A 16277-nucleotide genomic window follows, 5' to 3' on the forward strand; every position below is an offset into this window, starting at 1 on the left:
TTCAAAATTAATTGTTATTCTGATGCAATGGTTCTTATATTTTTTATGCTACTACGGTAGTGATAAACAGATTATTATAAGATACAGAGGCAAGCTACAATGACCTCATGTAAAGGAATTACTATATTCACAATTGGGGAATTAACCCAAAGTTGGGTTAAGAAAATTTATGCTATAAATGAAAACAGAGATCAGATGTTTTCTTATGTTCCCACATGCAGTTATGGGCCAATGAAAATAGGAAAAAAAAGTATTTGTTTGGATTTCAAGAGACTGTCACCCAAGAACCAACGCAATACGTGACTAATCATTAGTGACGTGAACAGTCTATGTACATAGCTCAAAACTGATCATATTACAGGGGCATATGTAAAGTTGTTTACTGAAGGCCAAAACATGTTCCAGCCCCAAACCACGACAAACTTTTTTTTCTAAATTTGAGGGGCTGGCATGTTAACTAGATAGGATGTATAGCAGATGCTTTTATATATATTTGAGAGGGCAGTTGGAGTTGTATTACTATACCAATTTTAAGTTTCCTATATGGTGCAGTTCCTGAAATATTGGAAATTGAAAGTGGAAAAAAACACATACAGTATATATAGTACATCCACGTTTACTTTGATAATCCCTTCAAACGCTGCGTATAACGCTACGCTTAAGTTGTGTTTGGGTTCATTTTGGATTCAGTGAAGAATAAAATACATACAACAGTTGGTTGTTCATTCTGAATGTGTGTAAACATCAGCATCATGTTAACAATGTAACAGCTTTACTGAAGTCAAACCAACATGGCATTGAATCCTCTACAAGCAGCTAGCTACGCTAACGGAAGTTGGTCACCAGTCACAATAGTTGACAGTTAAACCAGAACATCGGCTGGAATCTCAATGAAGTGTTGTGAAATCTTTGCTTCGACACGGACAGAAACTGTTCCTCCAGAGCAAAAGCAGCTAAGAAGGCTAAGCTAATTAGCTGCTGTGTCTCACTGGCCACGGTTACATGATGTTTTTTAATTCGAAATTAGTTATTCCAATTCAAATTATTCGGAATTAAAGAGTTCTGCTTCGTGTTTACATGGAAATAGTCATTCTGAATAGAGGTTTACATGGAAAAAAAATGTATTCGTCTTTTCCAATTCCGCTTTCGGTCTGAAACTTCTAGCAACGTGGATCCTGTGCCTCTCCACTCTTCTTCTAGACTCACCACATGAGCAACAGCCCACTTCTTCTTCTCCACAGGCCAGGTAAGACGCATCAGACGTCATCTCTTGCCACATTTGTAATAAATCACCAGCTAATTTAGTTGTAGATATCGCAGGACCTCCAAATACACAAATTCAACTCTTAATTTTTCCAAAATCCTACAATTCTCTTTAAATGGTTCCTCGAATGATTCCCCAAAATTAAATACAAATTAATCATTAAATAAAAATATTTAAGTGAAGATTATCTAGGAACTGTCACTTATTGCTTGGATAGTGTCTGGCCTTACATAATTTAAAGATGAATGCTAGTAACATTTCACTCTATGTGTCATGAGTCTATATCATATATGAGGTGCACTTTCTGAAATGAGTGAAAAAAAATACTGAACTTTTCTAACTTTATTTATTCTATTTTTTAGATGTACCTGTATATAGTGAGAGGAGCGGCTGACGGCGTGATAAACGAATAAAGACAACTAAGTGATGGACAATGGATGCAGACGTGGAGCAGCGAGGAGGAGCAGTGCGTGGAAGAACGTGTGTAGGGCGAATGGAGGCTGTGGATTTACTCTTTCAGTGGAACAGATTTAAAACTGTAGAACAGCAAACAATGGAAATAAATGAAAACAATAAAAAGAAATGAAACTGGATAAATATGTAAATACGTAATAAAAGAACTATGAAACAGAAATAAAAAATAAAACAGAAATTTAACAAATTAAAAAAAATGAAATAAAAAATATGAATAAATGATTAAATACATAATTATATAATAACAAATTTAAAAAACAAGAAATAATAAATAAAAATAATAAAAAATAATAGTTCATAAACATACATGATGCTGGATGAAATTCTATGTGTGTGTCAAGGCAACAGGATCTTGAACTCGATTGAACTGAATTTTCTACCAGGATATGCCCAGTTCAGTGTCCTTGAACGCAAAATTTCGCGTTTCTCAATCAGCTTGCTCTCTTATTGGCTACATTCCCTTCCACGTCAGAAATCGTTTTTTCTCACACACGTCGAGAAGTTTAGGTCGTAAATATTGAACAAGGTTAATATGATAATCTGTTTTAGATTATCAGGAAAAATTCACTCTGAACACACCTAACACCACAAGATGACCTGATCATTATTAAATAATCTGGATGAGAAAGTGGAAAATCTGTCAATGTTGTTTACTTGTTTATGTCCATAATTAATTTATTGACAATTAACTTACACAAAACATCAGGAATCTAGTAAAGCTCACCTGCACAGTCACTCATTCATTTTGGATCAAATCGTTTTTAAATTAAATAATATCATCCATCATTTGAATCGTAACATTGAATTGAACTGTTGCTAAAACGAATCGTTACACTCCGAGTTTTTACTGTGAAACACTTTCTCACAGTGGATAAGAAAAGTTTCTAAATATTATGTGAGGAAATCCAAAACAACACCTACAAAACCTGTATCATCAATTCTTGACACAAGTGTGTAGAGTGTTCCAACTTTTCACTGATCCTCGTGTGTCCATTGATTGCATCCAAACCCTAAATCATTGTTTTATACATTGGTCCTAATTAGTCACATAAACCTGACAATATCCTCACGTGTTGGACCAAATCATCTGCGGAGATGAAACCCCACATTTGGTCTAAAAACACTCGGAGACCAAAAGCCTCGAGAGTCCCCATTTGTCACTAATTCCTGACTAAAGTGTGTAAAGCGTGTTCCAACTTTTCATTGACCCTTGATTTGGGTTCAGAATAAATTCACACAAGTTTCCATTAAGTCCCACTAGGGATGTAATATGTCATATAAGTTGTGTAGACCTGGGGATTCGTTGGTTGTATCCAAATCAGTGCATTACACCCTGGTCTTCATGAGTCACATAATCCTGACAATGTTGTCATGTTTTGGACCCAATTATTGGCGGAGCTGAAGCCGAACAGTGGGCGAGCCTTCTAAAAATATTACCAGACCAAAAGCCTCGAAAGTCCCCATTCGTCACTAATTCCTGACAAAAGTATGTAAAGTGTTTTTGCTCATCTTACTCTGAGATGCCAAATCTTCCCATTGTGAGCACAAAGGCCTACAGTTGGTGTAAAGCCTGCCTTTCTCTCCCTACAGCTTTTTGTCTCTCCTGGCTTTCCATCACAATCACAGCTGACAGCAGCGGGGGTTGCCGCAGCATTGCTGTACTTTTCCGCTGCTTTCCTCCTCCTCCTCCTGCTGCTGCCACTTTTATCTCCTTCTACACAAACACACACTATGAGAGGTATGCACACGCACACACACCGGCACATTGATGGGCTGAAGGAATGCCAGGAGCCCGTGGCGTTCCCGGCGGCTCACACTGTGATGCTAATCTCCACAGTAACGTGCATGCAGTTGTAGATTGGGCTCATCCTGGGGACAAAGGCGACCTGTCGACATCTTTATAACACACACCCCAGTATTAGCATGGAGTAAGACAGGCTGCGTGTTAATGTCATGCTAATGCTAGCCACATGGATGCTACTTTGAGGGATAATGTGGGAAAGTGGCTCCACGTTAGCATCTGAAACCTCCATCAAATCTCGTTTTCATGTCAATCCAACAAGTCAAAAAAAAATTTCTTCAGAATTTTTTTTTTAAGATATAAAAAAAGTTGTTTTTGCATTATGTGATGCAAACTTTGCAAAGTGTATCAAACAAAATAAAATTCAATATATATATTGATATATATATATATATACATACTTATACATATTTATTTAAGTTTTTAATAAAAATTTTAATTTTCTTGCGATTCAAAATATATATATATATATATATATATATATATATATATAAATAAATATGTGAGTATATAAAACAAATCGGGAAAAAAGTAAAATATGTTATTAAATGCCAAAATAAACAAATAAATGAAAAGGTGAATACATTAATTTGCATAAATGCATGCATAAAGTTATATTTTACTGAGTTAAATAGTATTCACATGGTTTTCATTATTTAAACTTTAAATTACTTTTCAAATATTCCCACAATATTTGCAGGAGTATTCATATATGTAATTAATATATATATATATATATAAAATATTTTGGAAACAAAGTAATAATGATAGAATTTAGAGAATGTCCTAGAAATATATATGACTACGACAAAATAACTGAATAATTTCAAAATTACTCCAAAAACAAAGAAAAACAACAAAATTATACAGAATGTCAGAAAAATACACAAAAAACAAAACAAAAATATACAAAACGACAACAAAAATAAACAACAAATTACGAGAGAATTACAGAATTTTACAATTATATATAAATATATTTGACCATTTAAACTACTTAAACAAATACATAAATCTGTAATGACTAAATTTGGGATTAATAAAATTATTCACTTAAATTCATGTCATCTTCATAAGGTTTACAAATCTCAGTGTGTGTTTATATTTCTTTAAATTATTTATGAAATAACATTTTAAAATAAAATTTTTTAAAAAATCTCTGGCCATTATTTTGTTGTATTTATTTATCTGTTGATTTATATAAATATGTTAATTCAGCACTTTCATTTTGAGATATCAAATATAGGGTTTTTTATGCCTTTGATCAAAAAAAGAAAAAAATATTAAGGACCTAAAACATAAAAACAAACTAAGTGAAATCCTGGATGCATGAAACTAAACTAACTCTTGAAAGCAGTAATCTCATTTTTAAGCTTTAAATGCTGCTTTTTGTTCCTTATTCATCACAAATATTATGGTGAGTCAGCAAAGAACCTCACATTTATGACGCTGTGATGCTTCCAGCTTTGTGGGAACAGTTTGGGAACGTTGTTATTCCAACAGGACATGGACCTCAGCATCTTCCAGCCCCTTTGAGAGGAAATGGACCCAGGCCTTCTCATCCAACATCAGTGCCTGACTTCATCAATGCTTTACAGCAGAGACAAGGAACTTTTAACAAGGGGGGGGGGGGGGGGGGGGGGCACAAAACTGTGGTTGTATCTGATCTGAAGGTCACATGATCAACATTCATGTCAACATTTAGAACAGAGACTAATCCAAGCATTAAAAACAAAAGGTTTGTGGGGTCAATTTGTGCGTTTCTCTCATTTTGTGTAATTTTATTTAATTGTATTTATTTCTTTGTCTTTGATTTCAACATCTGTATTTCTGTTGTCATTTTGTGCATTTTTATGACATTCTGTGTACTTTTATGACTTTTTGTATCAAAAAAAATTATGTCATCAGGAAGAAAAATCCTTAGGCTAGCATTTTTACTACTGGTAACTAATAATAAATAAAAAAAATAAATTTTCAAATACACATTTAAAAAAAAAAATATATATATATATATATATATATATATATATATATATATATATATATGTAATTGTTAACTGTTATCTTAATAAAACTAATAATACCAATAAGCATATTTACACGTTTTAAAAGATTCCACTTCTTAGGACACACATTAACATGCGAGCACACACACACGGACACACACAGAAATGGAGAGTTTCCAGTTTGGGTGCACTGGTTTCAGTGGTGATAAAGCAGCGAGTGGAGCAGGAATGAGCAGCTCCTGTGATTGGCTATTTATAGGCCCTGAGTCCGTGACCTCCCCCCACTGTTACTATTGATCTTCACACAGCCTCTGTCCTACCTTCTGTCCTCACATCCTGCACTCAGACACCCCCAAACTGCACCGAGTCCCCCCCCAATCATAACATAATCCCTCAACTCACAAAAACACACACAATGCATGTGTGTGTGTCACTAACAGTGTGCCTTCAACCCTTCACACACACCAGCAAGGCTGCTGCTGCTGCTTCTTCTACTGGGAGGGGGGATTAGGATGACGGGGGGAGGGGATGAATACAGTAACACGGTTGCTCTGCTCCACATGCTGCATGAAGGACGGCGAGAGAAAAAAAAACAAACACGTCTTTAAACTCCCGCAGCGTCGCTTCACAAGCGATAAACAACAAGGTTAGTTTGGTGCCTGATCTCAGAAACACGTCAGAGGAGACGAGTCAGCGTTTAGCATTCACTGGACTCCAAAATGTTCGCAAATCAAACAACCCGTACGGTTTCCCCCTGCCTACCACAGATCAATACAAACGTGAGCGCACACGTCATAACACGCACACACCAACAAAACACTGGGAGCTCAATCCTCCTGGATCACACAGAAAAACTGATTATAGCTCCAATTTTTCCTATTTTCAGCTTCTCTGTAGGAAGACGGCTGGAAAAGGAAGCTGGGGTGTAAATGAAACTGCTAAGTGAGCCGTTCACACGCACGCAGCCCAGGGTGAGAAGTGTGGCCCATTAAAGGCCTGCCTACCTTCCCATGTATCCATTCCCAGTCTGCAGGGCCCTCCGAGCTGCTCAGCGCTCCATGACTTCACCTCCTCTGACCGCTCCTCCCTGCCTGCCCGCGGCTCCTTTCCTCGACAGCCGGCCCCCTCCGTGTGACCGCGGAGGGCCGGAGCCACTGGTCACTTTACAGCCTGGTCACATGACCAGGCAGAGTTCAAGCCCCCGAGGTCACAGCTCGGCTCGAGCTCCAATGACAGCCGGGGGTTATCTGAGTGGAACTGATAGTCCTATTCCTGCTGCTGCTGCCGCACAACAATGCTGAGCCCCTTTAACCCACACATACACACACACACACACACGCCGACCATAAACACAGGTTCAAGCTGACCAAACACACACACACACAACTAATTACTCAGTGTAAGAAGATCCCAGTGCTTCATCACAATATTAGTCTGTTTAATTAGCCCTTACTTTTCTCAGCATTTAACAGAAACCAGTAAAGTGTTGCAGTGGTTCCTCTGGTTCTGGATGACTTTATCAAATGCAAAAACAAAGCTAAAGTGCTAACTTTTCTTAGCATTTACCAATACAAACATTTTTAATTGTAAAGGACATTCTCAACATAAAAAATGAGAAAAGTAAAAATCCATGTAGATAAGTATGTGTGAGCAGCTAGGTAAGTAAACATGTAGGTATAATGTGTAGGTATTTTGATCTGTAACTAGATAAGTGGGTAAGATCAGTAAGTATGTAGGTATGTAGGTCAGTAAGTTAGGTTAGCAGGTATGTAGACACTCATCAAGCGCTCAGGGACATTGTTTCATTACAGATGAAAGCGTGAGAATCAAAGAGAACAGATGAACAATAAACTAGAGCTGGGTAATATGTTGAGATTCAAGATGTATCGAGTATTGTATTCAGTCGAAATAGAAAAATCACAATTTCGCCTATATCGATATATTTTTATTCTATAGCTTATTTTATAATAAGATACTTGTTTCATGAGTTGCTGCTTTCACTGATTCTCAGAACAGGATGAAAAGCACAGTGAGATGATTACTGAGTGTGTCCTAACACAGACCTTCCTCTAAACAAGCCACACTACAAAACTCACTCGCACGTGCTGTCCCTTAAAAAAGGAAAAATCCATAAGTGGAACTTTTAATGTATGTGCTGGTGTGGCAATTTTTTTCATCAGCAAATTTAACCTAGAATTGTCTTTCTGGTCAGACTTTGAGTTAAAAATATCAAGATTTATATTGTATATCAATATTTTGAGGAAAAATATTGAGATATGAGTTTCGGTCCATATTGCCCAGCCCAGGGGTGGACTGGGACAAAAATTCAGCCCTGGCATTTTCTGTCCAGACCAGCGCGCTACTTTGTCAATGAACCATGTAGAAACCATTTATATTTCACTCCTTTTTACCTATCTCCTTTGGCCATTTTGTCCCTTTTCAAAAAGTTCCGACACTTTTTTCAGACTTTAGCTCCTTTTACTAATAAATACCTAATTTTTCCTATTTGTTGTCCAATTTCGCAAGTTCATTTTGACACTTTTAAACAATTTGTGTCTTTTTTTTATTGTTCTGGCCACGTTTCCTTCAAATAAGCCAACTATTGCCTAATATATACCACTTCCACTTATTTCCCCCTACAATTTTGCCTCTTTTTGTTCCGCATTTTTGCCCTTCTTCACTATTGTTCACCACATTTTGCTCATTTAAACTAACCTTTGCCATTAAATACCACATGGTTCCTCTTTGCTTGTGACCCATTTTAGTCACTTTACACTCTTTTCTTGCCACGTTTGGACCATTTTTGGTCACCTTTTAACCTGCCTGCCTCCACTCACTGTTCAAAAAATATAAAAACGTAAAAGACCGGGGCGGCCCAGCGGGATGATGCCCGGTATGCCAGATGGCCAGTCCACTCCTGGCCCAGTCCTATAATAAACACGTACGTATCAGTATCAACGCAAACTGCAATCATTTAAAATAAACTATGGATTCACGCTGAAACTTCTCAAATCCAAGGCTGATGCGTGTACGTTTCCGGTCTTACCATCCGGTGGCTTTTCCTCCTTCATGCCCGTCAGTGTCAGTGTCTCACTGACAATCATCCGCTGTGTGTGAAACTGTAGGCCCAGGCCCTGCCCCCGACCACAGCGCTAATGACCCCGGCCACACTAAGTCACGTATAAGGAGCTTTTCACATGGAAATGACACACACACACACACACACACACACACACACACACACACACACACACACACACACACACACACACACACACACACACACACACACACACACACACACACACACACACACACACACACACACACAGGGTGAAACTGCTGCAGGGTTCAGGTTCTGGGGAAGGACACGGTGCTGACTCAGCAGAAACGGGCGGAGGAAAAAAAATCATCATTTCAACTTTTTTATTCGTCTGTTTGTTTTAAACGCTGTTACTTTGGTTTTGTTACTAATATCCAGCACTTAAAAGAAGATGAAGGAACACACAGACAACAATCAGCTTCCTCAGTGATGGTTGGACTGTGTAAACATTTACCAAACAGAGCTCAGTGATGAACACAAGCATCGCTTCATCGTCTGTTCACACTTTGAACACCGGGGGCAGTATAGTCCACGCCTGTCCATGCATGCTCCTTTATAAAAGAGGAAACCGACCTCAGGACGTCAGCTGTCAGAACAAAATCCCAACAGATGAATTTGATTAAAGTGTGTGTTTTGAATCCATCACCACCAACACTGCTCTATTCATTATGTGGATCCTAATACATCTGACTCACCCACTAAACCAGTGTTTTTCAAATGGGGGTACTTGAAAGAGAGAGAGTGAAAAATTAACATAAAGTGTCAGTCTTGGTCCCACCCTGGGCGTGAGAGGACTGGAAATGATGCAAACTATAGAAATTAGTCTATTCGGGAGGCACAAAATATGTTTTTTAACCTTGGGGTCGGGACCCCATGTGGGGTCGCCTGGAGTTTGAATGGGGTCACCGGAAATTTCTGAAAAATGTAAAGATTTTAGACATTTTTTAATTATTGTTCTTTTTTGAAAAAAAATTGAAAAAATAAAACAATCTTAAACAACTGTATTTTTATACTTTAACTTTGTGAAACAAAAATCTAGTTCAACTAAAATGCAGTAAAAAAAAAAACATATATATATATATATCCGAGCTCAAACATGATCAAAAACTAAGGCCCTGTCCAAACGGAGACAAAACAAAAACGTTTTCCCCTAAAACTAGTAATTAAAATGAACAGAAAACACTGTAGTAAACATTAGGGGCCTCTATGTGGCGCCGTAACAGAAACAGACTGAAACAGGGAAGAAGACAGAGAGAAAGGCAGTATCTATTAGCAAGCATATCTGGATTAAGAGTGGAGGTTTTTTTGTATTTTTCTACATCTTTAGTCATAAAGAGAACCACCAGATGATGCTGCAGTTCCTGCATGACACTGGATTGTACGGGAGGATCGAGTCCTTACAATAAAGACCAGTGGGGGGCAGTAATACACCTTGTGGCGTCCATTTTGCTGTAAATACAGAAGAAGACGCGTTATATAAAAACAGGACGTACAAAAGCAAAGAGGAAAAGATGGAGATGAAGACATGACAGGAGATTTGGTTGTGGACAAACGACAAGGTAGAGCTGCTGCTTTGTTGTTGTTGTGGGGTGGGGGGGTGGGGTTAAGAGAGAGGTGGGGCTATGGTGTCATCGTTTGCAGAGTATGCTTATATGTGGTCCGCATGGCGCCCCAGCGGTTGGTGTTCTCAAACTTTCCCACTCTTGGACCTGTTTTCAGAAGTTATCGTATACGGTAGGGGTGTTGAAAATAATCGATTCGGCGATATATAGCGATATCACGTCACGTGATTCTCGGATGAATTCAAAATGCATTCATATCGATTTTTTTTGTTGCCTTTATTTAACCAGGAAAGTCTTTTCCACTGCAGGAGACATTGTAACTGAAACCTGGGCATGTTGACCAGCTTTGTTTTTTTCAATAAAATCTAAAAAGAAAGTACTAACTTTCTGCATTTATTTGTTGTTCTAGACATATACCTCAGTTAAGTTGCACTGAAGCAGAAGTTGGTTTAAAAGCCACAGGCAGATTATATGTAATTTTTTTATTTTAAGTTGTTGGCACATGGTATGTTAAAGCCAATGTTTTAAGTGTGAAATATGCCAATAAAATATATTTCATGCATCATTTTCTCATGAAGGTGTTCACATTTACAGATTAGTTCTTTCTTAAGTCATATATATTAAAAAATTGCAATAATCACCTTATACTTTAATATTGGGATATATCGTATCGTATTGTGACCTATGTATTGGGATACGAGTGGTATCACCCAATGCCAGGCAATACACACCCCTAGTATACGTCTTCCAAACCTTCGTTGCCGTGTGGACGCAAGGTGTAAACGATAAAAAACTTGACAGTTTCCATGTTGACGAGGTATTTGGTGTCACCAGAAATTCTTGATGTCAAAATGGGGTCACGATCCAAAAAAGGTTGAGAACCACTGCACTAAACTGACCCATTTAAGTCTTTGAATCCTCGACTGCGCCACGCAAAATCACACAAAGTTAACATACGGAATAAATTAACAAGTGAAAAATAAAAACCACAGAATGCACAATACAAAAAAAAACTTTAAGGACCAAAAAATAAGACAGAATCCAAAACAAAACAACAAAAATACACATTACATACCACTAAATGATAGAGTTTTACTCGACACCAGTAAAATACACAGAATGATGACAAAAGATCCAGATAAAGACAAATTGACCACAAAAGCTCATAGAAACACAAAATGACAACAAAAATACACAAAATCAGAAAAATCCAAAACATTATAACAAAAGCACAGAACACAAACACAAAAATTCAGAATAAATCAACAAAAACACAAAACAATCACAAGACATCACAGAACTCCAATAAAACTCACAGGACGACACTTGGACAATGTTTAGATGAGTTTAGGTTTGAATGAAGTCCCTGCAGTGAAAGCTTAGCAGGTGATTGGTTGATTCTTAGCAGGTTGTCAGTGTGTGTGTGCAGGTACGAGTGTGTGTGTGTGTGTGTGTGTGTGAGAGAGATGATCAAAGGCAGCCTCTAATTCCCACGGGCCATATGTCAGCATGCCACAGGCTTACAGCAGGGATTGGAAAGACATTCTTTATAGAAGCTTCTTCCTCTGCCGCTCCTTAATCTCACATTTACTCGTCTCCACAGGTTGACTTTGATCAGGACGCAATTATAAAAACACACTGATACAACCCTCTGAGGTCACATGACCACTAGACAACCACCAGCATCGCAATATGAAAGAGGAGACATTTATTCTGATCTATTCTTTATACATCTCTAACAAAGTACAGGAACTGATCTATTCTTCATACGTCTGTGACAAAGTACAGGAACTGATCTATTCTTCATACGTCTGTGACAAAGTACAGGAACTGATCTATTCTTCATACGCCTGTGACAAAGTACAGGAACTGATCTATTCTTCATACGTCTGTGACAAAGTACAGGAACTGATCTATTCTTCATACGTCTATGACAAAATGCAGGAACTGATCTATTCTTCATACATCTGTGACAAAGTACTGGAACAGATCTATTCTTTATATGTCTATGACAAAGTATAGGGAAAGATCTATTCTTCATATGTCTGTGACAAAGTACAGGAACTGATCTATTCTTCATACGTCTGTGACAAAGTACAGGAACTGATCTATTCTTCATACGTCTATGACAAAGTACAGGAAATTTGTCTGTAAGAGAGGACAATAATAAACCTATGTTTTATACATCTGTGACAAAGGAATAAAACATATCCATTCACAAAGTGACAAAGTACAGGGACATTGTGTTTTAAAGGAAGAAATGTAATACAATTTAATCATTATTATTTTAATATCAATCATAATATTAATAATTAAAATCCTAATCATATAAATATTAGTTTAAATTGAAATAGTTTACTATTAGATATTTAAATAATTAATTAAATGAAATAGTTTGAAAGGAATTCAAGTTTGCATTCAATAATAATAGAAATAAAATTCTATGATTAATAATTTTCTCATACTTTATTAAGTTGGTGTATTTGAATCACTGCCAACTTTCTCCTATCTGACGTCATACACCACAGACACACTGAGCATTGGACGGTGCTTCCACCAGAGGGCGCTACCACACCAACACTGCTCACAGAGAGCTCTGCTGAACACACACACACACACACACACACACACACACACACACACACACACACACACACACACACACACACACACACACACACACACACACACACACACACACACACACACACACACACACACACACACACACACACACACACACACACACACACACACACACACACACAGCATGTTCTCATCTATGTGTCTAGGGAGAACACAAAGACATATTCAAATTTCACAGAATTATAAAAATAATCTTAATTTACAAATAAGCAGGTATAAAGAGTAGTGCTGTCAAGACACTAAAAACATTGTGCAATTCATTAATCATGCTCTGTAATTAATTAATCTAATTAATCTTTTTAATTGCACCTAAAAACAGCTGAGAAATGCCCTCAACTTAAGGTATTTTTATTTAAAATACATTATTGTGGCAGATCAAAACATTGATATTTAACAAAGTGACTTTATAAAGTAATTTATTTGTTTTTAAGACTAGAACAGATGCAGGCGTAGACATTTACATTCCTGTGTTTGAGATTAGTCCCAAGGGCTACCTGTCATATTGATGTGTACTTTTATCAATCTCCAAATAATAGTCATATGTAGTGCTATAAATTAACACCTCATTAGAAAACTTTTCTAACACCAAACTTGTTGCTTTTTCTCTCCTTCAGATAATATTTATTTGTTCATTTGTCAGACATGGCGTGGTTGCAGCATGTAGCAGTATTAGGTTGGATTTATGTTTCTGTCACGTTAATGCCGTCGCTTTGTGCGTCGACACACGGGTCCCTGCGTAGCAATCTCATTTTAGTTCAGGGACCAAACACGACCAGTTCAATCATAAGTGGGCCACAGGTTTTAGGTAAAAAAAACAAACAATTTCACCATTAATGGTGCCCAAGTTGACACTCATTTATAAATTAGACAAAAAATATTGAAGGCATCAACAACATCTAAGCAATAAGTCACATAAACTTAAATGTGCTTTGATTTATTTATTTTTTGACCAATTATTATTTAATTTGGGGAGATTTTGTGGAATAATTTGAGAGAAATTGTAGGATTTAGGAAAATTTTGAATTCTTTCAACAACAATTTACAACTGAATTAGTTGGGAATTTACACAATGATTTATGTTTTCTTTGTCATTTTCACTTCTTCTTGCAGGCCAAATCAGATGCTCTGAAAGGCTGAATTTGGCCCCCGAGCCTTGAGTTTAAAACGTGCCGTAGCCTGACGCACGCCTCCCAAAAATCTTAAATGCTATTTTTGTTTCTATGAGGGAAGATACTTCATTTGACTTTTTTTCAGCAGCCCAGTCAGTTACTGATTATTACTAGTGGTGGGACTCCATTAAAAAATATATATATATATATATATATATATATATATATATATATATATATATATATATAACTAATTAGGGACTTTGTAATTAATCAACCTTGATAATCTAAAATTAATATATATATATATATATTTGACACAAGAAGCTATGTTTTTTTCAATTCAAATAGATTTTGGTACATGACTATATCAATGAAAACAAACGTGCTTAAACAACAAAATTGTGTTTATTTGGGGCTGAAACGATTCATCGAGTTACTCGATTACAAAAATTCCTCGAGGAAAAAATTGTGCCTCGAAGCATCGTTACATTCCTATGAGGGGGACCGCACACCACTAGCGCGTCATCAATGCGTGACATACATTCTGCATTAAGTTGGCGCCATGGCGGAGAGTAAGCGACAGAGAACGTCTAAAGTCTGGATCATTACATCCTCAATAATGAAGAAAACAAGGTGCAATCATGTGTTTACTGCAATATGATCTTGTCCTCCATCTGAGCGGTCACACGCTGAAAAGCAGCTCAGACTGCACACAAAATTATCATCAGAGGGATTTTTTTTAAAACAATAAAGTCAATAAATCAATAAAGGAAAGAATGAACCTCTGAAAAAGAAACAAAGGCAAATTACAAACTGTGCAAATTTGAAAATCAAATGAAAAGATAGACAAATGAAAACAAATGGATTTGAATGAACATTGTATATGAACATCTAAGCTAGTTTAAAAAATGTTAATGTTCACGTCATCTGTAGTAAATGTGCAATGGCGGACATTCCAGCAGGAGAAGTCTTTATTGCGGCGTTGGGCATAACGGCAAGCAAACGGAAAAAGGAAGACCGATGTGGCAGCCAGTTCTCAGGGCAGTAACTACAGAGTAATACATGCATTCATGTCAGAGTCTCTACAACACCAAAAAACTCACCAATAACACACGATTAAGTTGTCATTTGTCACTAGTATCTATTGAGAAAAAAGTCACGAAGAGCTCCACAGTTGTGCGCGTTCACTAGGATACCGGTAAGTGACGATAGGTGTTCGAAACAGGGAGGGGGGAGAGTGGTTGTTTCTATACAAGTCTCACAATTCTACATGCTGCAGCTTTCATTTTAGTTTTAAAAAAAAAACACTGGATGGAAATCTAAAGCCCAGTTGTGTACAAGTTGTGCAATAAAGAGTCTGCCGATCACTGGCACTCTCCGAGCCTCCGCTACCACATCGAAGCTAAACATGTGGCAGCTACCACCTCAATGCTAAACATGTAGCAGCTAGCACGGACAATGGTCCTACTCTGAGCAGACAGTGTCTCCAATCCACACTGGACAAGATGACAGGGTTCAGAGCCAAAATGATCAAGTCTATGAGTGACAAATGAACAAAGTCAGTGGATAAATGATTGTAGTGGACAGTCGACCAATCTCGGTGGTAGAGGATGTGGGCGGGGCTAGAATTGGTGCTCAAGATAGTATCGTCTGAACCAACTTATGAACTGCTATGTAGAAAGACTATTTCATACTAAATTCATCAGTTTATTTCATGCCACAGATACTTTAACTATTTTGCACTGTTCAGTTTCCACTTCTCTGGAATGTTCTGTACTAAGTGCCGTTTTTTTATTTTAATACACAAAATCACTTTTTTTTTTAAATTTACAAAAAATCTGGAAAAATATGGATACAGTTTGCTTACAATTAAGTTTGTGCTTTGTGAACAATGCAATCATAACATTCTTTCTTCATATTGCACAATATTTTAGCACTCATAATGGAAATAATAAATATTTTGTTGTTTAAGCTTATTTATTGTTTTAATCGATTCAGTCATCTACCAAAATCCATTTAAATGGAAAAACGTTGCTTCTCATGCCAAATATATATATATAAATTATTTAGATTACTCAAAATTAGTTAATCACAAAGCCCCTAACTAATTAGAATAATGTTTTTATCAAGTCCCACGACTAATTTTTATGTAGTAACTATATGTATCTATACATTTTGGTTGAGTGTTGGGGGAGGGCTATAAATGACACCAGTAGGAAAAGCTCCAGAAAGAAAAGCCACACTGACCAACCACAAATCAGGGCGGGGTCTGCACTAGGGGGCTCCACCGGGGCAGCCAATGAGTCACT

At 37.1% G+C, this 16277-nt stretch overlaps 1 protein-coding gene across 3 annotated transcripts in view; it reads right to left on the minus strand.

Annotated features, from left to right (window-relative positions):
• The window catches only part of nr6a1a (nuclear receptor subfamily 6, group A, member 1a), a 118168-nt gene that overhangs the window by 34739 nt on the left and 67152 nt on the right, over nucleotides 1-16277 (minus strand). The window contains exon 1 of one of the 3 annotated variants that reach the window (XM_028458435.1): nucleotides 6550-6621. The exons of the other annotated variants lie outside the window; for them this stretch is intronic. Within the exon in view, the coding sequence (XP_028314236.1) occupies nucleotides 6550-6565 (16 nt within the window). The 5' untranslated portion in view covers nucleotides 6566-6621. Of the gene's footprint in view, nucleotides 1-6549; nucleotides 6622-16277 lie in introns of those variants that run through there. 3 annotated transcript variants of the gene reach the window in all.

This window comes from Gouania willdenowi, chromosome 9, assembly GCF_900634775.1.
Source record: "Gouania willdenowi chromosome 9, fGouWil2.1, whole genome shotgun sequence".
NCBI classification, from domain to species: Eukaryota; Metazoa; Chordata; class Actinopteri; order Blenniiformes; family Gobiesocidae; genus Gouania; species Gouania willdenowi.